General features: G+C 45.4%; 1 protein-coding gene across 1 annotated transcript; it reads left to right on the top strand.

The window, feature by feature from the left end:
• The first annotated feature begins 526 nt into the window (after positions 1–526).
• On the top strand, positions 527–20,173 carry PPTC7 (protein phosphatase targeting COQ7). The gene is made up of 6 exons (XM_033075952.1): positions 527–872; positions 9,724–9,903; positions 12,562–12,760; positions 14,868–14,991; positions 16,561–16,690; positions 17,982–20,173. Exons 1-6 carry the CDS (start codon positions 671–673, stop codon positions 18,038–18,040), a joined length of 894 nt encoding a protein of 297 aa, XP_032931843.1. The 5' UTR covers positions 527–670; the 3' UTR covers positions 18,041–20,173.
• Positions 20,174–20,931: the final 758 nt, after the last annotated feature.

Genomic DNA, 20,931 nt, shown 5'->3' with positions numbered 1-20,931 from the left:
TGCGGCCGCGAGCCGGCGGGGCGGGGGCGCGGACCCCGCTCGGCGCCGCGGGGGCTGCCGGGAGCCGCCCGCTGTTATTGTCCCGCAATATGCAAATGAGGCGGGGCGGGAGCCAATGGGGGGCGGCCGCGGTGCCGCCGCTGCGCACGCGCGCCGGGAGGAGGGGAGGGGGCGGGGCCGAGCTGGCGCCCCGCCCAGCGCCGGGGCCCTCACCTCACCTCAGCACGCGCGGCGAAGATGGCGGCGGTGGCGGGCGGCGGGGCGCGGGGGCGGCGCGGGCGGCTCTGACCGGGCAGCGCGGGCGGCGAGGAGCGAGCCCGGAGGGAGCTCCGAGAGCTCCGCGGGCAGCGGGGAGCTGGCACAGCCCCCCTCGGGGGGCGGGGGGGGGTGGCACGGAAGGCGGGGGCGCTGCCGGCGAGCCCGGCCGTGAGGGGCAGCGCGAGGGGCAGCGCGCGGGCCGTGAGGGGCAGCGAGGGCGGGTGAAGCGCAGCGGCGGCCGGAGGGACGCGGCTCCGCGGAGCGCAGGGCTCGGAGCGGCGGCGGCGGCGGCGCGGGCCGGCGGGCAGGGGAAGGAAGGCTGGCGCCCTGCGGCGGGCGCTCGGCGGGCAGGAGGCGGCTGCGCCGGTGGCTCCCCGCGTTCCTGGCGCTCGGCTGCTGGGCGCCCCACGCCATGTTCTCGGTGCTCTCCTACGGCAGGCTGGTGGCGCGGGCGGTCCTGGGCGGCCTCTCGCAGACGGACTCCCGCGACTACAGCCTGGTGACGGCCAGCTGTGGCTTCGGCAAAGATTTCCGCAAGGGCATCCTCAAGAAAGGCATGTGCTACGGGGATGACGCCTGTTTCGTGGCGCGGCACCGCACCGCGGATGTGCTGGGTAAGTGGCCGGGCCGGGGGCTGAGGTGGCTTCGGCCTCGCCTGTGACCTCCTCCCTCCTTCCCGGAGCTGCACATGGCGAGCGGCTCAACCCCCAGCCTCAGACAAAGGAGCTGGTTCTGCCTGTCAGTGTCACCGTGAGTTCGCTTTTTTAGCTTCCCGAGGAAGCGCTGGTGCTCTTTGTTGCAGCTCTGCCTTTGGCACGGGGGGCTGTGTGTGCCGGGTGTCCTGGCCCGGCCTGGGTGTTTCACCTGTGGGTGCCTGGAAGGCCTGGTGGCTCCAAAACTCAGAGGAACAGCTCCCTGTGCGTTCCACTTTCTGTCTTTAAAACCTAACCCCGTGTACATGCATTGTATTTTAGCAGACAAGATCACTTGAACAGGCACTTCCTGATTTTAACGCGTGCAATGTCCTTGTCAAGTGAAAGGCAGAGTGACATTGAGACTGGAATCAAATGTCAAACTTCAGTTTCGTTGTTTGTTCTGGCCTGATTGTGCTCTCTGGTTTAGAATCACGGGCAAAATGACTCTTAAGGCTTCAGATTTTAGAAGCAGTGAATAATTATGGATAATCAGTAGAACCTTCAGACTGTGGGCAGCGTTGCTTTTGACAGTGCTTTGACCTTTCTCCTGTGTGCTCAAGGTTGAATTTGACTGACTGACACTCTGCACAGGTTAGCTGTGGTGTAACTACCAGGAGCAAATTTTCACCAAAACTTTGACACTTAAAAAAAAGATTCCTCCTCCCTGCTCCCGTCTGTGGGGTTTTTTTTGTTTGTTTGGGGTTAGTTTTGTGTTTCTTTGTTTTAAACCGATGGGGTTGCACTGTGCTGTCTCATGCTGTGGAATTGGTGGATCTTCAGTTTGGCGCTGTCATTGTAACTTGGTTGCCATTTAACAGAGCGGAGACGTTTTCCTCAGGAAGCTGCAAGTTGGTGCTAGGTAACAGTTATTGCTGGTTTTTCTCGAGGGAGCTGTTACTGTAAGAGTGATGCCACAGCTTTCAAGATGTGGAAGGTTGGTGGGTGCATTTTAGACACTCTACATCTTCTCTGTGGTGCCTCTTCCAGATAAACTTTTTGGGATTAGAATTAGCTGTTGGACACCCTTCCTTTAGCATGTGACTAACCCTGGCTGCCTTTAGAGTTCATGCTAGGCCAGCACTGATAAATAACTGAGCAATTGGTGTTTGCCCTTAAGAGAAATGCAGGATCTCCTGTACTTTGAAGTGGATTTTTTTTATGTGGGGAAGGGACAGATTTGGCCTCTTTTGATGATGTTTAGGGGGTTTTGGCCATATTTGGTAATTGCTGTATGTGGACCTACAGTTTGTCTTGTGTTCCTGCTGGAATCAACAGAGAGTTGCATTTCTGAGTTGGTCTCTGCATTAATTTTCATGGCAACTTGGAAACAAACAGAATTGTAGCTCCACTTAAGGACCAAGCAGCAAAGAAGGCATCACACCCAGGATGCCTTAAGTACCAAGAAGCAAATAATTTAAATGGAAAACCTGTTGGGTTGTTTGGTTTTGGGGTTTCTTCCCTGGTAAAGCTGTTTTTCTGTCACTTCTTTGTTGCTTTTTTAGAAAACCCAAAATCTCTGTACTTTCTGCAAAAGCAGGAATGTTCAGGTGGGTTTTGATGCTTCTAACTTGATGTTTTTTTCTTCTTCATCTGTAGCTCTTAGGTTTACAAACAGTAGTTTTCTCCCAGTTTCTGCTGCTGGGTCATCTCTTTACTCTCTCAGCCAGCCCTTTTGCAGTGCTGCAGAGACAGTTTCAGCACCACCAGTGTTTTCCTGCCCTCAATTCCTCTTACTCCCATCACAAACCTGAGATTCCTTAATGATTTTTTTTAAGACCCTCATAAATTTTGTGCTACCTCAGTACCTAACTCTGCACCTCAGCAGAACTGCCTGAGCTGCACTCTTTGTGTTTCAGACACAATTTTTTGACATTTAAGGAAGAGGCTCACGTGGTTTGAGCCACAGTGAGCAGTTGACACAGTAAATTCCAAGTGTATCACTTGGAGTGAGTAGTCAAAGTGACAAAGGCCGGCCAGATAATTAATATGGAATTCATCTGTGCCATTTTCTCTGGAAGCAGTGGATTATGGAAAGCCTGCCTGTGTGGGATGGACTGGGTGTGGTGGAGCAGTGAAAGAACTACTCCCAGCCTTTGGCATGAGTGCTTGGGGATTCATTTTCTTAGGTCAAACAAGAGCTGGCTTGGCAGATGTTTATAGCAGAATCAAAATGCTAAACACTCCTTTTGTTGTATGTGTGCTGTAGAGTTCAAAGGCTGAATGTTTAACAATGTCTTCTAGTCTGAGCTTTAGCCTTTCACAGTAAGATCAGCAGAAAGCTGAAGAAGATTCAGGTTGTTTCCAGTTCTCCCAGAGTTGTTCAAGCTTGATAAGGCCTGTCACTGGTGTACCTGAATCCTTGGGGGTTTTGTCTCTCATTTTTGCTTTTCTCTGGAACATACCTGTCAGGTTTGAGTGTTTTCTTCCATTCTGAGCACAGGGAGAAACAAGCTCAGAACAGGAGTTTTTCCTTAGGGATCACCCTAAGGAAAGGAAATGGCTTTGCTGCCAATGTTAATCTCTAGAGCTTTACAATTCAGGCCTGGGTTTCCTTTCTGTGCTGCTTGTACCATGATGTTCATTCACTGCCAGTGTCTTGGGTGTTCAGATCCTCAGAGTATTGAAATCTCTCACTGGGTTTGGGAGACATTCTGCACTGCTTCATGTCTGATGTCTCTGGAACTTTTGAGGACAGAAGTAGTTGAAAACCAAGACTCTGACACATCTGTTTTCTCTCATTAGCATGCAAGTAGGATTTCTACTACATGGGGAACAAGCCAGATTTTTAAAAATAACTTAAACAGTTTTACAGCCATTTCACTGATTTACCAAAAGTAAACATTAAAGCCAAGGTTTTCACCTCCAGAAATTTTGTGGTGTCACATGCTGGTGATTTTTATTTAAATTTGGGATTTGCCTTTTCTTTCTTGTTGTGGCCTTATCAGGCTCCTGACTTCTTTGCTCGTTTTTTATGGATTTTCCAAGCTGTTGTGTGACTCATGATTGAAACATTGCAGCAGCCAATGCGCATCCCGTGACAGCATCACTTATACAATGTCTCTGCTGGGTACAAGTTTGGGTGTAGCCAGTGTGACTTGACTCTTCCAAACTATTTCTGTCCCCCAGGAGTAAGGAAAAACTGTCTGGCAGCAGGAAACTCTGTTCACTGCAGAGTTAAAATTTGACAGTTGTTCTTTTGGCTGCAAATCTTGATTTTTAATTTTTTAGGGGAGGGAAGTGTCTGAGTGCTGCAGGGTAGCTACTCTAAAGTGAAAGGAGCTGCACTTGGTTTGAAAAATTTGTCAGCAGCCTGCATAGGAGGTAGGTAAAACTGCAGAGTGACAAAGCCCTGGAATATTGTTGGTGTCACTGTCATCAGGAAAAGTAAACTTCAACACCTGAAAGGATTTGTAGAGGAAATGTCAAGGTTGTTGTGGCAGCTGTAGAGCTTGGAGGGATCCTTCATTGGATGCCTGAAGGTTGTAGAGGACTATGTTAAGTGGTTTATTTGGTATCATACCTATTAAAGAGATTGCTGCCTTATCACAACTTATCACACTGAAGGAGCCGAGAATCGCCCTCCTCCCTCGGAGTCACCTTTCACCTACTGTGTGTGAGCTCAGGGTGCCCGAGAGGCAGCAGCAGAGATCTGCAGGGCTGCACACGTGTCTGTGTTTGTAACAGCTCACAGGAAATCTTCTGTTCAACGTGGGGGCATCAGTGCTGGCATTTGTAGGGAAACTAAAGATTGAGAGCCACCCCATTAACAGGCACTGAGTTTCTTGTCAGCAGAGCTGCTCTGGAGCAGCGTTGAATGTGACCTCTGGGAATGAAACTTCTGGTTATTCTTCTTTCCCACAGTTTCTGCAAGAGCATTGCTCACCAAGTATCCAGGTCAGAATTTCCAGCTAAATTCTAGTTTTAAGTAAATGTTAAGATGCTTGGTGATGGCAGCCAGTTTTCCATTCATACACAGATCTTGGCCTGAAGGAAGAGCAGACTCTGTCAGAAATCAGAGGGAAATAAGGAAAACTGAGCCCAGTGCAGGAGGTGAGGGTTAATCATACCTGTGCCATAGGGAGCATTGGAAAAATCTTCTGCTCTTTGCACTGGTTCATCCCTGCTGTGAAAACTGAGCCTGAGATGAGTCAGGCTGGCAGGGATTTATTTCAGTGTCTGCCCCCAGTACCTGTCCTTCCTCAGCAGTTCCACAGTCACTGAACAGCTTGAGAAATTAGGTAATTGTAACTAGGGATTTTTTTATAAAGCCTGCAGAAATAATTTATAGTTTAGTGTTCTTCTGGAGCTCTCTAAATGCACAGAGTGATTTCTCAGGCTTCAGTAAAATAGGGAGGAAATCTACCTGGTAAAAATCTGCTGCAGGAACAAGTGTGCTGTGGCAGGGGGGGATAAAAGGAACTGTTGCTTTCTTCTGGGAGCAGATGCACAATTTAATGTTTCCAGTTCTGTGTTTCTCCTTCAGTTTGTTCCTCAAGATCATTGCTCACTTTGCCTTTGTTTTTTGCTCCCTGTTGTCACCCGGTTACTCTTCCAGAACCTTTCCTTTCATGCAAGGGTAGTTTAAGTTTTACTGTAACAGTGTGAATAAGTAACCTTTCCTCCTGTAACTTGTTAGCAGTCACACACAAGCTGCCCTCGGGGATTTGTGTTTAACTGGGTTATTTCTTTGTCAAAACCTTGAGGGGGGGACAGACACCCTTGGGCTCCAACAGATCCAGGGAAGCTGCTGAGGGTCAGTGCTGCCTTTGAGCACTGGACTTGCTTTAGAGAACCTGTCTGGGTGTGTGATTTATCCCACCATTGATAAAACAGGAAATCTTATCATTTTATCTCAGTTCTGGCATTGATAAATACCAGGTGCTGTGTTTCAAACTTGTGTGGTGTAATTCATTGCACTTTTTAACCATTTTAGCCTCTATTTGATGCAAAGTTCAGTTATAAATAAATCCTTTTGATGTTCTTTTAGCAGTGATTCATTGCTATTTCAGGTAAGGATCTCAAGAAATTGAAAGTTCAGTAGGATGTGTGGAGTGCCTTAGAAAGTTAATTGTGGTTGCATGCAAAAGTAGCTCCTGCTGACACATTTGTGCCTGCCTGGTGCTTCTCTGTGTGATTTTTATTCTTGGCTGATGCAGTATTTCAGAATATCCATCTCTCAAGAGATTTTTGGGACAGGGTGGTACTTTTGGACTCTGACCATGGGCAGGTTAATTTGCCAGCTAACCAGCACTGCCCCTCATAACTTTATTTATATTAAACAGAGTTTGATCACTATCAGGGCTTTGTTCTGAACTTTCAGGCTGTTTAGTTTATATTTGCTGTGAGTCAGGCAGAGCACCTGGATCTCACTCACACAAGTGAGTGGTGAAAAGCTGCTTTCAGCACTGGCTGCTTTTCCCTGAGCTTCTGCAGGGAACTCATGTGCTGGCAGGCAAAACAACTTCACATTTGCATTTCATCTGGAGTCTTATCCCAGGTGCTTTTAACATTTTGAAATCAGCTTTAATAGGTTTCACCACCAGCATCTTGTCTGGCTCAGTTTCAGTGCTGCAGCATCAGTCATTTGTTGTCTTGTAACTTCCTGACAGGTGTTTCTCTGAGAGAGATTTTGCTTTTCTGAATCTTAAAGTCAGTTTTTGGATTGACACATGCAGCAAGTATTTTATCTGGCAGGCATGTTTCTGTGTTTTCCAGCACAAGGCAATGTAGTGGAGTGTTAACTCTGAGATTCTGAAAGATCTCTGTAATACAGTTAAATACTTGAGAAGTATTTATTCTTTGGAAGTAATTTATTGTGAAATTTTCAATTGCTTTATTTACAGTGGTGGTTCATCTGGCTGCAGGCAGTGCACTGTCACGTGGGTGTTTGTGTAATTTCTGCATGGACTTGAACAGGGAATAGCCACAGAAATCTTTCTATAAAATTCTCATTTACTGAATGGCATGAATGAAAAAAACCCCCAAGATTTGTGTACAGCTCAATTTCAGCAGTTCTCAGCCATGCAGTTTGCCTTAAATGTCCTGTAATTCCTAATTTATAACATGGTTAGTACTGGATCACACTGGTTTATGGCTCAAAGGAAACCTCAGCATTTGTTGAAAAGGCAATTATTTTGAATATATACCTTATTTTTTTCTTGGATGAAAGCAAAGGTGTTATATATAAATAGAGCTTGGCATTATTCCTTAGGAGTGATCCTGCCAATAGCAACACCTTTGAATTTTCTTTTGATGACAGAGGGAAAACCTGGAATTAATCAAAGCTGAATTTTTAGTTTTTGCTACATCTGCAGTTTGAAAACATTTCACTCCTTGTTTGCTGTATATATAAAATAGCACAAAGTTTACTTAAACTTTATTCTCATTTACATTTCATCTATTTCAGTAGCAGTTTACTCAAACTATTTCAAAATCACACATTGCTTTCCCACGTGAAGCTGTTCAGGTTACTGAGATTGCAGAATGTAAAGATACTGGGTTTATTTTAAAACCCCTTTGAAGGTAGGACAGGATGATTCAAGGTCCTGGCCCCAAACCTTTATAAACCCTCACGTTTTCCATTTGGGGCAAGACCAAGAAATGGGGTTGGTGGCTGCTGAGGGGGTTGTGGGGGTGTCGCTGTGGGGAGCCAGGGGAGCTGTGCTGGTGCTGTGGGGTCAGTCTGTCTGTCTGTCTGTCTGTCTGTGTGGTACCAGCCAAAGCCAGAGGAGCTGCTGGGGGATGTCTAGAGGGTGATTGCTTTGGAAAGCACTGGCAGAGCCTACTTAAAGCTGTTCATGGCTTGCAGAAAGCAGACAGGAAGGCAGGCAGACAAAGGCAGAGAGTGAAGGGTGCTGCCATGATTCACATTTCCTGCCTGCAGTAAGAAAGGAACAAAGAAGTCAGGTGGTGTACTAATTTTTCCTTTAAAAATTGAATAGGTTTTGATAAGTGACCTCCTCAGGTGCTTGCTGTGGTGGTTTCTGGTGCTCTGTGCTAAAGCTGCAGTGTTTGTGTGTCAGTGTTTCCCAACACTGATGGGAAAGGATTGTCTGGATCGCTTGAGGGAACTCTGTAACTTCTGCTGAGCTCTCTTTGTAACTGCCTTGGGAGCCAAGAGCTTTGGGCAGCACTGGTCAAACATCTTTTCATTGCATTAACCCTGTTGTCAGTGAGGCACTGCAGAAATGCATGTGGACTATGTTCATTTTAAAGGGAAGAAAGCAAAATATTTATCTGGTAACTTCATAAAGCACCATTGTTTAACCAGAAGCTGAGTTTCAGTTTCAAGTTCCAGATCTAGAACCTTTCCTTTATGATCTCTTCTTCTAGACTTGTCTGTGTGGCAGCAGAAAGCAAATGGTTAATCCAGTATTAACCTGAGGTTGTGACACCTGTAGGGAGAGGATTAAGCTGTTCCTGGAGGATCCAGAAAAGTCATTTCTGAGAATGCCGAGTGCTTTTGCATGAGCTTCCTCCTGGGGTCTGCTCAAAGAGGTGAACGCAGGGATCTGCATTCCTGTGACATTCTGCTGAGAAAACAGAGGGACAAAGCAGGTGTCTGAAAGGTTGTGCACTATTTTAGGGAGAAATCTGATTAATGTTGATAGGCTGTTCAGAATCTGGCGATAACCTCCTGGCAGATTATAGTTCACGCCAAGGTCGGCGCTAAAGCTTCCGTCTCAGTTTCAGCCCCTGTCCGTGTGAAGGGCGTTTGGAGATGAGGAAATTGGCTTTTATCTTCTCACTCACATTTTCATGCCTTTGATAATTTTTTTTTTCCTGAGGAGACTGTCCTTCAACACAATCTGAGTACTGAAATTCACTTTTTGCACTTTTATCACTAACACATTTCAGTTTTATTATGTTTTGGAAATCTCTGCTTGAAATGGTTTGTCCCATGCTGAGGATCAAAAAGATTTTGGGAAAAATTTCCACATAGTAACATTCTAATCTGAAATAATACCTTCAGAAGTATTCTGCTTTTATCATTTAGGCAATTGGAAGAAGTTCAAAGCTCTTGAACTGAATGACCAACAGAAAATGTGTCTGCTGCTCACCTCCCTCTGCTCACCCCTTTCCATGACCACAGTCACTGTTGTCCCTGTTGCTTAGAAGCTTCCCAAGCTTTGGCAGAATTGGTCTAAATTTCTGACATCCAGGTTATTTTGAATAATTGAAAATTCTCTGGCTCTTAGTTTTCATTCTCTTGCTTGGCTGAAGCTGTAAGCACCAAGCTCTCCTTGAAAGGGCTAGGTCCCAGCATTGTGTTGGTTACAGGGATTTTGGTAAACACTTGTAAAATGGAGATTTATTTTCTATAGAAATCATTGTCCTTCATAGGAGGAGGCAGTCTGAGGAAAAAAAATGGGCTACTGAATAGCAGGAAGAGTTTTTGTGTCATTTCTGTACTAATGAAAATGTTGACCTTCACATTTAACATTAATAAAACTTATTTATTTTTAATGGACTGATGAGAGGTTAATGGGATTGAATCCCCACCTTACCCCCAAATATCCCATTATTTTCCCTCATTTTCAGCATTAGACTTTCACCTTCCTTTCAGCAATTCAGATGATATTTGGAGATTAGTCCAGGAACTGATCTCAGAAGTTATCTTAAAAATACTCAGAAATTTATTTGTTAATCAAAAATGCTTTCCAGGCAGGTGCCACGTCCTACATTTTAGGTACTAAATATCCCAAGTGATGTAAATAATTAAAGCCCTTGTTTTGTGCTGAGGTAACTCTGGTTTTGTGTTTCCTTGCAGGGGTGGCAGATGGTGTTGGTGGCTGGAGAGACTACGGGGTTGACCCTTCTCAGTTCTCAGGGACTCTCATGCGGACGTGTGAACGTTTAGTGAAAGAAGGACGGTTTGTTCCGAGCAATCCTGTTGGAATTCTCACTGCAGGCTACTGTGAGCTGCTGCAGAACAAAGTACCTTTGCTTGGTAAGACACCACAAAGATGTCAGTTCAATCTGGGGTGTGTGTTACCCATGGGCTTGCTGAAGGATGCCTGAATCTCTTGTCGTTGTCTACAGCAAATTTACAGGCAATTAACTTCTCTTAATTAACTGAAAACATAGAAATGCAGTTGGCTTTGGTGGCATCCTTATTTTCTCTAAAACTTTTTTAATCAATTTAGTATTGCAGGGAGTGTTGATGTGTGTGTATTTATATATAAAATAAAAGGCTTTCTGTGGGAAGGGTGAATTCACCAGAGTTTGCAGAGAGAGTTCTGCAGTGGAACACGCTGTGCACATGTGCTCACTCTGTATTTTATATGTATAAATAACTGTTCTCTGCTCAAAACTCTTTGAGGTACTGGTTGTGGCTTTCTGCTTCAGTTATGCAAGGAGAAATATTTTCTGATAGTAACTGGATGTAGTTCTGCTCATTGCTGGCCTTACTCTGCTCCTGTTGCCTTTTATGTCCAGTGCACTGAAACCCCAGCTGGTTGACTTTAGTTCATATCACACAATCTCTGGTAGCATTATTTTTATAAATCTTTGTGGGGGGATTCATTACAGACCTTTCTGAAGGCAGCTGAAGTAGATGCTTCACATACTCTGTGTCAGCCTTGATGGGACACAGGGCATTCAGCTGCCTGGGGACTGGGAGCAGATAGAGAGGCCATGCTTGGTCTCAGCTGACAGCTCTGCCAAGAGGCCACTTCTCTAAAGGCCACGAGGCCTCTTCTGCACCAAGAAAATGTTTGCCCTGCACAAAATGCACACAGCTCACCTGACCTTATCTCCTGTGCCAGAGCAGTGCAGTGTGAGCTATATTTAACTTGTCTGCTGAGCTGGGAGCAGATGTTCTTGCATTATACACCAAAGAATAGGTTGGAACCTCAGGAGTGACCTTAAGTGTCACCAAAATAGCAGTGGTCAGTAATGACATTAGGATTTGGTGTGTTGAATGGTGCTTATTTGTGCAAAGCAGGTGTAGCTGTAAGTGAGCTGCAAAGTGGGGCACTGAGAGCTCTCCCTGTGCCTTTGGAGACAGAGCTCGGCTGGGCTTGACCTTTGCAGTGCTGAAAAGCAGCGTGTGCTGAGTCACAAGATCTGCATTCCACTCATGGCCTCCTGGTTACACTCTGCTAATAGAGTTAGAATTTGAAACTAATGATCCTTAGTGTTTCTCCTTCAGCTGAGAACAGTATTTTTAGAATAAGGAATTACCACAGCAATGAGCATTTAGAGTTTATTTAAAATAAAGGGACAGGAGAAGACTTCATTAAGGAGGATTCATTAGGCAGTAACTTCTCCTTGCTGTTGTGCTTTAAGCCTGGATACTTGGTTCATCAGGATTGAATCCTGCAAATAATATAAAATAAAACTGAAATGGGAGGAAACTGTGCCATTTATTTAATCACTCTTGTGTTGCAGCACAGTTTTGGACACTGTCACATATAAAATCAGATTTTTTTCCAGAGGTACTGCTTTGACTTAACATTCATTAAGGACAGAGAAGATCCTGTGTGTTCACTAGAGAACAGATTCAGGGCATTGCAGGGAACTCTGTGTATTGGAAAGGGAATTGTCTGGAACAGGCAATGCCTGCAGCCAGCTGGACTTCTGCACCAGCAAGCCTGATCCTGAGCTTTGCTCACTGCAAGCTTGGGGTCTGTCCAGCATGGAGCTGTGCTTGGAAAATCCTGCTGCAAGAACATGAGGGTAGAAGGTGAGGACAGTTCACAAGCTGGTGATGGGGGCAGAGGTGCTGTAGCTTATTTCCCCTCCTGGGGATTGAAAGGTGTTTTGGTGGCTGTGCTGTCCTGTCCTGTCCTGTTTGCTGTGAAGGACTTTGGGTTTCTTTGCAATACAGCATTTTTGTGGCTTGCAATCAAGCACAGTTGGTGGCTACTTCCCAGTGAATGAATGGAGAATTCCTCAGTGCCCTCAAGCATGGCTGGGATAGTTCCAAGCACAGCTGACATCATGTTTCTGCTATTACTTCAATTTGGAATAGTATTTGTTTCTGAAATACTTTTTTTTTCTTAAACTTGGGGAGTTGGTGTCCTGAAGATGTGACAGGATTATTATTTTTTAAACCTGAAGCAAGCTCTGCAGAGCCAGGCTGGGAGGAAAAGCATTTCATGTTCTGAGCAGAGAAATGCAGCAGGACCTAGTACTTAATTGCAAACAGTTCTTTACTTGGTGTGGTTTATTTACAGCTGATGAGTGAAACTGTGTGGAGAGCTCCTAGCATTGTATGGATGCTACTAGAATTCTATTATCTCCATGATTTTGGAATTTCAGTATTTTATGTGAGTTCTGTAAATCCGGTCCTATAGCAGAATGTGCTGACGTATGTTGGGATGGAAAACTGTAAATAAAGCCAAACAAAACAGGTATTTGTCAGCATAATGTGTTTACCAAAATCAAAGCAGGAAGAGTGAATTCTACACAAAAATCATCATTTGTATTGCAAAGATTTCTAGCATTCTGCTGGTTTTGTTTTATATAAATTGTGGCATTGTTGAGTATTTCCATTTCTCCTGACTTTCAAGCTTTGCTGAATGTTGTAATAATTGAACTATTGATCAGATCAGTGAGAGAACAGCAGTTTGTGTGAGGCTGACTGCAGTCCCTGTGTTTGCAGGGAGCAGCACAGCTTGTATAGTAGTCCTGGACAGATCAAGTCATCGTTTACACACAGCCAACTTGGGAGATTCTGGATTTCTGGTGGTCAGAGGTGGGGAAGTCGTGCATCGATCCGACGAGCAGCAGCATTACTTCAACACTCCCTTCCAGCTCTCAATAGCTCCACCAGAAGCAGAAGGAGTTGTCTTAAGTGACAGGTAAGGAGGAAGAGGAACTTTAATTTTTAATCTGTGTGTGTGACCAGCTGCCAAAGAGCTGCACTCCTGCTGCTGTGGGGCTCTCCTGTACCACACAGGATATAAACACATATCCAGCCAGCTCCTGTACCTGCCACCCTCCCTCTGTGAGTGCCATGAACATTTCTCACCTTGTGCTTAACCTTGTACCTGTTGCACAGTCTGAGTTTACTGGGCTGTCCATGGTGGCATATTCCCATAGCTTGTTCTGATCCATGGGAAGATGTCACCCACTACAGCTGCTGTGTGGACAACAGAGCAGAGCTTTGGTTCCAATCCCTGCCTCTGCTCCCGTGGGACTGTTTGGAGTAGCTAATTTAGATATCTTGGCACTGAGGTTGCAAGTGCTTGAAGAATAGAGCAGAGGGACATGTGACTGTAACTTGTGTTTCCAACTTGCTGTTTCCAGCAGTATATTGTATTTGACCAAAACCAGCAAAAAAACTGTTTGGCAGAACACCAAGCTGGGAATGAGAGTATGAGGAAAGGACAATCTGTTCACAGAAATGAGTTGTTTCAAAGGCAGGCTTGTTCCTGTGTCTTCCCTTAGGAATGTCAGGCTGATCCATCCTGACTTTATGAAATCTCACCAGTAATATGAAATAAATTCAAAAATAAACAGCTTTCAAATATGTGTTAAAATGCAGCTTTCAAAATGTCTCACTGATTAAAGTGAAATCCCTCATCTCAATATAAGGAGGTGGTAACAGGATCTTCAGAGAGTGGCCATGGAATAAAGGGAATGCAGTAGGCAGCTGAAGTTTTCAACTCAGTGAGCTTGAGTCTTTTCCAGCCTAAATGATTCTCTGCAGTGTCAGGGCTGGTGCAGCAAAGATTGAGGCTTTAATCCAGAAGGGTTCTTTTTGGGAGTGTTGGTTAAGCTGTTGAAACTCCTGACCATTCTTGTGTGTGGTTTTATTTCTTCACCCTGCAACTGCTGAGAGGAAGCCAGGGTAGGACTCTGAAATTAGAACCCTTCAGTAATCCAGGCTCTTTGTTAGACTAAAATGAAATGAACCCTTGAAATTCCAGAGCTGTAAAAAATCTTTAATTTTTCTGAGATTCTCTGTCATCCATAGGAAGACCATAAAAACAAAAAGCAGGAGGATAATTGATAATGTCCAGTGGAAGTCAGGGAAGCCAAGTACTCTGAGTCATCCAGTAATAAGGAAAGCACAAGATAAATGTGCTCCCACACTTCAGCTCTGAATCATGATTACAGCTTTCTGGCTGGTTCCTGCACTGTTCCTGACGTTAATTAGCACTCATGCTCCTTGTCGAAACGCTTCTCTGTCCTTTTGTATTTGTTGTCCCAGTTCAGTGATGAATTTGGCTATATATGGGCACAGGCAGGCAATCTTAACTCCATCAGCCTTCCTGAAGCTGCACAGCAGTTGAGCAAAGCAGCTCCTCTGTGCTCTGGCAGAACCTAGCCTGGGGATGCAGCAATTTCTGCTTTTTACTGACCCCTGAAGAGACTTTAAAAATAAAAGGTTTGTTGTTATCTTGCTTCTGAGAATCAGATTTTGCAGCAATATTCATGCCCAAACTGGGTGTTTTCCCCTCCTGGTGCTGTGTAATGTGTTGAAGCATTCCAGCAGACTCTGGTCTCCTGGTAGTGATTTCCAGGCATGTTTCATATCCCATTGAATTAGAAAGTGATTCAGAATCCTGAAGTGTTTGGGCCAGGCCTGTTATGAATTGCTCTTTCAAGTATCACTCTTACATCTTCAGGATGAGCAGAAGGAAGCCCTGAGCTGCCATTCTGCTTACTGGTTTCCATGGAGACACTCTCCTGAAGCAGATTAGTTTGCAGGATTGTTCATGTGGGAATTTTAACTGCAAATCCTGGGTGTGGGAGCTGGAGCAGGACCTGTGTGCAGTCCCAGGGCCTGTGCTGGCCTTTCCTCACTGCCCATCCTGGTGCTAAAGCTCCACAGTGGGTGATCACTCCTTTCTCTTGCACAAACCCCCAAAGAGCAGCGAGTGCAGAAGCTGTGGTGTGCTGTTGGAGGTGGGTTGGTGGTTTTGGGAGGGCTGGAGTCCTTTAACCTCTGTCCATCCCCAGCCCCGAGGCTGCTGACAGCACGTCCTTCGATGTGCAGCTTGGGGACATCATCCTGACAGCCACAGATGGACTGTTTGACAACATGCCTGACTACATGATCCTGCAGGAGCTGAAAAAGCTGAAGGTGAGCACTGTGTCCTCAAACTCTCACATCTTTTGTGCTGCCTAAACCTTTAGAGTTACTCCCTTTACTTCTAATAACCTTTGTGTTTTATATAAAAACTCCACCACAAAGTGCTGTGTCCTTAAAAGGCTTTTCAGATAATACCCCATGGGAGCAGTGAAGGGACATTGACCCCAGAGGGCTTTTTCTTGGATTTGCATCCAGGCTGAATCCAGAAACAGCAGCTTGGGCATAAATTTCCCAAGTGACAGCTGGCTCCATGTCATAACTGCTGAGGGAGGGAAGGAGAAGGGGAGGGAAGGAGGAGATAGCAGGTGCTGCCTTTGGCCACACACTGCATGTGCAGGTTGGAGATGACACACAGAAAAACAGAGAAGCCTCTCCTGGGTCACTTGAGGGTGAACTTGTACTTAAAATAACTTTCAGCTTCTCTAACCAGTAATTCTGACATAGTGTGGGCTCTCTGAATTGTGGGTTGCACGTGCTTGAAAATCTTCAGTGTTCTCTAAAAAAAAATCCTGACAACTTTTCCACATTAGTGACCACAAATGTTCTTTTTAAATAGGAAGAATACATTAAAATATTTTAACTTGGCTGGGAACATTTAGCTTCAGGCTATTTACTTACAGAAAGGAAAGTACACTTAAGGAGATATCAATATGTATAAAGTCCTTGAGGAAACTATTCTGCTGTGAAATGCAAATAAGAGAATTACAGTGTGGTTTTAAGAGAATTTGGCCTCCTCTTATCCTGCAGCTCCACAGGTCACTGATGTGTCACTGGGGCTGCAGCCACCTCACAGCCTTGTCTGTGCAGTGTCCTGGCTGGCCACTGGAGCTGCAATTCCCTTGTGGAAGAAAGCTGAGCTCCACCTTTTGGCCTGTCTGGGAAAGGCACTGGAGATCCCCAAGGGGTTCAGCCAAAAGTTAATCACATAAATGCCTGCTAATTCCCAAACCTGCAGGGAAGGCTCTTGAAATGACAAGGCATTTAAAAATGGTTACAGACAAAAGAGCAGTGGTTGTCTGTTAGGTTGGCTTGAGTGAGAAAAGCCTGGGAGGAAAGCAGCAGAATTACTGAAACAGGGAAAAAAATGTCCTTAAAACACAGCCTGGAGAAGGTGTGTGTGCTCTCAGTGCATTTTTCTCATCTGACTTTAAAGTGTCCCTTCTCCCCAAGGGTGCTCTTGTCAGCTGGGCTGAGAGAGCCAGAGGTGCAAGACTTGCACTTGAGATAAAACAAATACTTCAGAGCCTGAGGGAGGGAGGGAAGCTGCAGGGACAGGGACATTGCAGCTGCCAAATGCCTTGTTCCCTTCAGGTGACATGGCTTAGTCTGCTTTGAGTATTGTTCTTCTAAGTTTCTAAATTCTGGAAATCCTCCAAAGCCCAGCCTTGAGCTGCTGGTGGGGATTTGGATGTGGCCATCCCTTGTGAAGATCCACAGCTGTAACCCAATGTATGAACCCTAAAGAATGGGGAAGCTCTGTTTGCAGTGAGGCATCTCCAAACCTGGGATCAACACAAAAGCTTCCCTGAATGAGAATAAACTTCTTTCCTCATGATTTAGAACTCCAACTATGAGAGCATCCAGCAGACTGCCCGGAGCATTGCTGAGCAAGCCCACGAGCTGGCCTACGACCCCACGTACATGTCACCCTTTGCACAGTTTGCCTGTGACAATGGATTGAATGTCAGAGGTAAGAGCTGCTCCTCCTCCTCTGCTGCTGTCTTGGAGAGATCTTTAGCCAAGTGAAGTTGTGCTGTTCCATAATCCTGTAGGAAAACAGAACAGTAGGAAATGTGGTTGGCAGGAGAGCACCAAGCTCGTGTGGGATTTGGCAGAGCCCCCAGGGCCTGCTCAGGCCATCCCAGCCCCAGCAGAGCAGGAGCCTCCTGTGGGGAAGCAGCTGGAGCATGGAGAACACAGAGCCCTGATTGTTTTATTTTTAATCTAATCTGTGCATTGCTGCCCCAGGAATCCTGTGAGATGAGTTCTCCAGTACTCCTGTACTCAACTTGTTTGGATTTGGGTGTGTGGGTGGTGGCATGTGAGGGTAGTTTTTTGTTTGGGATATTTTTTTAAGGTCTCTTCTTCCTGCTGTGTTTCAGCTGAGGTTCTGCCACTCTTTGGTAGATTTGGGATTGGTTTTTTGGTTGAAATTTGAATCTTGTATAATGGCATCCCCATACTGATCTCTCTGTTGATTCTACTTCTGTGCACCTGGCAGACCTCAGAGCCTGAGCAAACACCTTTTTTAAACAATATTTTACTTTAAAATAAATAAATAAAATTCTACCAGCAAAGATACTCTAATACAGAGATGAGAAGAGCCTTAAGCCCCTGTGCTCAGGTAGCAGCTGTCACACTTGGGCTCTGTGCTGCTCCAGGCTCACTCAGTAATGAAGCTGCAGATCTCCAGAGTCCAAGGGATTGGTTTGACTTCTCACATGACAAAACCTCTCCTGGGCCATTTCTCCAGGATTTGAGTGTGCTGCTCTGGCTGTTGAGATTGAAAAATAACTACTGAAAACATTGAGTAGCTTTTAGGAAGACCTGAGGTAACACAGTGCTGGAGCAGATGCTAAAGAGGTGTTTGATGTTTGATTTACAGTGGAAATTCCTGAGGACATCTGGTGTCCTGGCAGTTTACATGTCACAAAGCAGTGTCAGGTGTTTCGTGCATTTATTAAAGAGTTTGCTGAAAACAGGCTTTGTGTTCTGCCAGCTACCAGCAGCGTTCAAGGTTCTGACCTCCTTTTCATGGTTTGATCTCACTGGAGTTTAAAAGGAAAGTGGTTTTGTACTGTGTGAAATGTCAGTGCACCCCTCGGTTTGGAAAGGGGGTGGGGGAGGCAGAGTTTGTGTCTGCTCAAACCAGGTTTTGAACACTTGAACCAGTTGTGAAAGAGCTTTCCATGGGGGATGTCACAGAGGATCAGAAGCCAACCACCGTGGTTTGGTGCAGAGGGTTTGTGCTTCCCTTGCAGGGGGGAAACCAGACGACATCACCGTCCTCCTTTCCATCGTAGCCGAGTACACAGACTGAGGTGCTGGCGCTGCCCGAGCTCCGCGCGTGCCCCGGCCGCTTTCCTGCTGGCAGGATCAGGATCAGGATCCTTCCTTCCTTCCTTCCCAGCTGCTCCAGGCGCCCTGAGCCCGGAGCCTGGCCCGAGGCACAGCTGAGGCCCTTGCTAAGAACCACTTGTAGTCCACTGGTCTTGGTCTGCCAGCAAGAGATGGAGAAGCTCAAGGCTTGGAGCTTGTCTTGGAGAGCTGAGTCCTTGTCTGGAACAGGGGAGGATCCATCCCCCAGCCTTGCTGCGTTGGAGATGTGACTTTCCAAGGAGTAGAATTGGTTGATCACCTTTCAAACTAGATCACTAGGTAACACCTCTGCACGAGGGCATATTACTCTATTTGCTAGGAACGTTGTCTGTTGTTGAGGGTGTGTTACAGACCCAGTTCCATAAAGCATAGTCTTGTTCCAGTGATAGCCGAGGTTTTGTGTTTCTGAGCTCCGGTTTTCAGGAGATTTATAACTGCTGTAAACATTCTGCTCTTGCCATCCATGGTGTCAGCCTTAGGAGCCTTTTCTAGTACGAGATTTCAAACAAACCTAGTTCAAGTTATATGGATGCAAAATGTGTTTTGTGATTTCAGGTGCTTAACTGTGATCTTAAAAGTTCTGCAGATCATTCGTCCATAATGGGCCTGGTTCTGGATGTTTTGGCTGTGGATAATTATTATTTTTTTGAAACAAAAATTCTAGCTCAGTCTCAAACAGCCGAGCTGGCCACAGTTGAGGTCTCTGAGTGTTTGAACCCATCTCAGCGTGGGGTGATGGTAAATGGGAGCTTGCACAAAACAGCTCATCCTCAACTCCGAGCGTCTTCACTTTGGGTAGATAATTCTGTTGTTGATACAAAACATAATTTGTGTTAATAATTGCCACTCTTGCTTGTAGAACAGAATATGCTGCACCAGTTGAAGTCCAGTTGATCCTTTCTGACTCAAACAGGAACCTCTGTGCTGCGGCAGCAGCAGCGAGTACGAAAATGGAAACTTAATGAATAATCAGCGAAGCTTACATTTCATTTTAACTAAAGTTTAGGGGTTTCAATGATCCTTAATGATGTTTACAGTTATCTAACAGCCACTTTGCAATATGACATTTCCTTTTCAATGGCAGTAGCTCACGTTTGTCCCCCCTTTTCCAGCCAGCTTTCCTTTTCCTTTCCTGAGGCTCATATGAAAGCTGAGAGCTGTAAAGATATATATATTTTTGGTCAGTTTTTCATTAACTTTTTTGCTGGTAGAGAAGTATGTAGAAATAAATTAAAGCCATGTTTTTATATATAAAAAGTCGGGTAATGTTGCTGTTTAGGTGAGTGCAGTTAAACTTGGTCAGTAAGGAATCTTACCTGCTCTCAAGAGGAGATTTTTACTACCTGGTTTATTGTATTAAAACTGTTTAAGTTTGAGGTTACCTCAACTTGTTTAAAGAATTTTTGTGGACTTGTACTGTATATTTGCGTAACTATGTCAAGCTTTTATTTAAGGTCATTTAACATGTACCATGTACATGTCATTTTACTATATTTCAGTGCATCATGCTTGTAACAGGCATTTCATTTATAATAAGTGATTAATTTGGGAGCTCTTCAGTAATTTATCTGCTATTCCTCAATTGGCATAATGTTAGATATCTACTTTAAATCACCTTGTAATTACTCATCAAAATGCCTTAACTACCCTAACTTGACCAAAATAGGATTTTGGTGAGGGTATGGGGAGGATTATATTAATGAAGAAAAATTTAATTAGTTTTGCGACACACGAACAGTGAGTGGTGGAGAACTTTGCACAACCTGTCAGTGTCTGTTGTTTTTAACCTGAACAAGCTGTCTCTGGCTGTCTCGGAGGAATGTATTCACATGCAGAACAGGGCTTTGTTTCTTGTTTGGGAGGGGCCTTTCCCTCCCCACCCTGGCTGTCTTTACATTTATCCAGTATTTACTCGCACGCTTGTGGATTAGAGCAGATTTGATCAATTCTTTCCCTTTGCCCTTCCCTTCAGGCCGTGCCCCCGTGGCCCCCGGGCTGTTCTCTGCTCCCAGCCCTCGCTGTTCCCTTCCCAGCCTTTCCCTGGGGACAGGTGTGGTCAGAGGGTCTGGAATTCCCAAATTCCTGCTCCCCCGGGGCCGGGCCTGCTCCCTGTGTGTATCCACAAAGCCTCATATTACACCATGACCTGTTGGGGTTTTTTTTTAAATAAAGAACAAATTTGGGTTTTGATTTATAAATCATGAGTTTTTCCCTCACCGGGCACACCAAAGACCAGTAAAGCTTTTAGCTTTTCCATCTGTTTATAAAGCAATACTGTATTATAAAGAATTGATATTTTTATCACATGCTTGATTGTTTTGGGTTTTTTTTAAGATGTGCACTCTGAACATATCAAACCTGATTTTTTCCTATGAACTTAACGCTGTCTGCGCACAAGTGATCTTTGGAGAAGGAAATGACAGGGCCCATCCTATCAAAAATAATTCCCAGCGATGCATGAAGCAGTAACACGTGCTAGGGTTAGGTTGGGAGTGTCACCAGAGGAATGTACAAGGAAGGTGTTCCCTGGCTTGGGCTGGCTTGGAGCTGCTGCAGAGGGTTTGGTTTGTTGGGAGCAGGAGGAGCTTTGTCCCCTAGGAACCTGGGATTGCTGCAGCAGCACCGCAGGGATCGGGGTGGAACAGGGGAGGATGTGAATTGGGAAAGCTCTGTGGTTCCTTGCTACTTTCCTGGCTATCTTTGGGAGAGCTGCACATACAGTCCTAAAAGTCTTTTTTCAGGCTGCAAACAAAACCAAACCAAAAAGCAGATTTGGGACCAGGCAGTTACAAGTGAGCTGAGGAGAAGGGAGAGGTGGTGATCTGGCAGGAT

This window comes from Catharus ustulatus, chromosome 18, assembly GCF_009819885.2.
Source record: "Catharus ustulatus isolate bCatUst1 chromosome 18, bCatUst1.pri.v2, whole genome shotgun sequence".
NCBI lineage: Eukaryota > Metazoa > Chordata > Aves > Passeriformes > Turdidae > Catharus > Catharus ustulatus.
This window is presented reverse-complemented; position numbering and strand designations above follow the sequence as displayed.

Coding starts and splice junctions, on each gene's coding strand:
- PPTC7 (XM_033075952.1), top strand. CDS start 671: ATGTTCTCGGTGCTCTCCTACGGCAGGCTGGTGGCGCGGGCGGTCCTG. Junction 14,992..16,560: donor AGGAGCTGAAAAAGCTGAAG/GTGAGCACTGTG, acceptor CTCATGATTTAG/AACTCCAACTATGAGAGCAT. Junction 16,691..17,981: donor CAATGGATTGAATGTCAGAG/GTAAGAGCTGCT, acceptor CTTCCCTTGCAG/GGGGGAAACCAGACGACATC.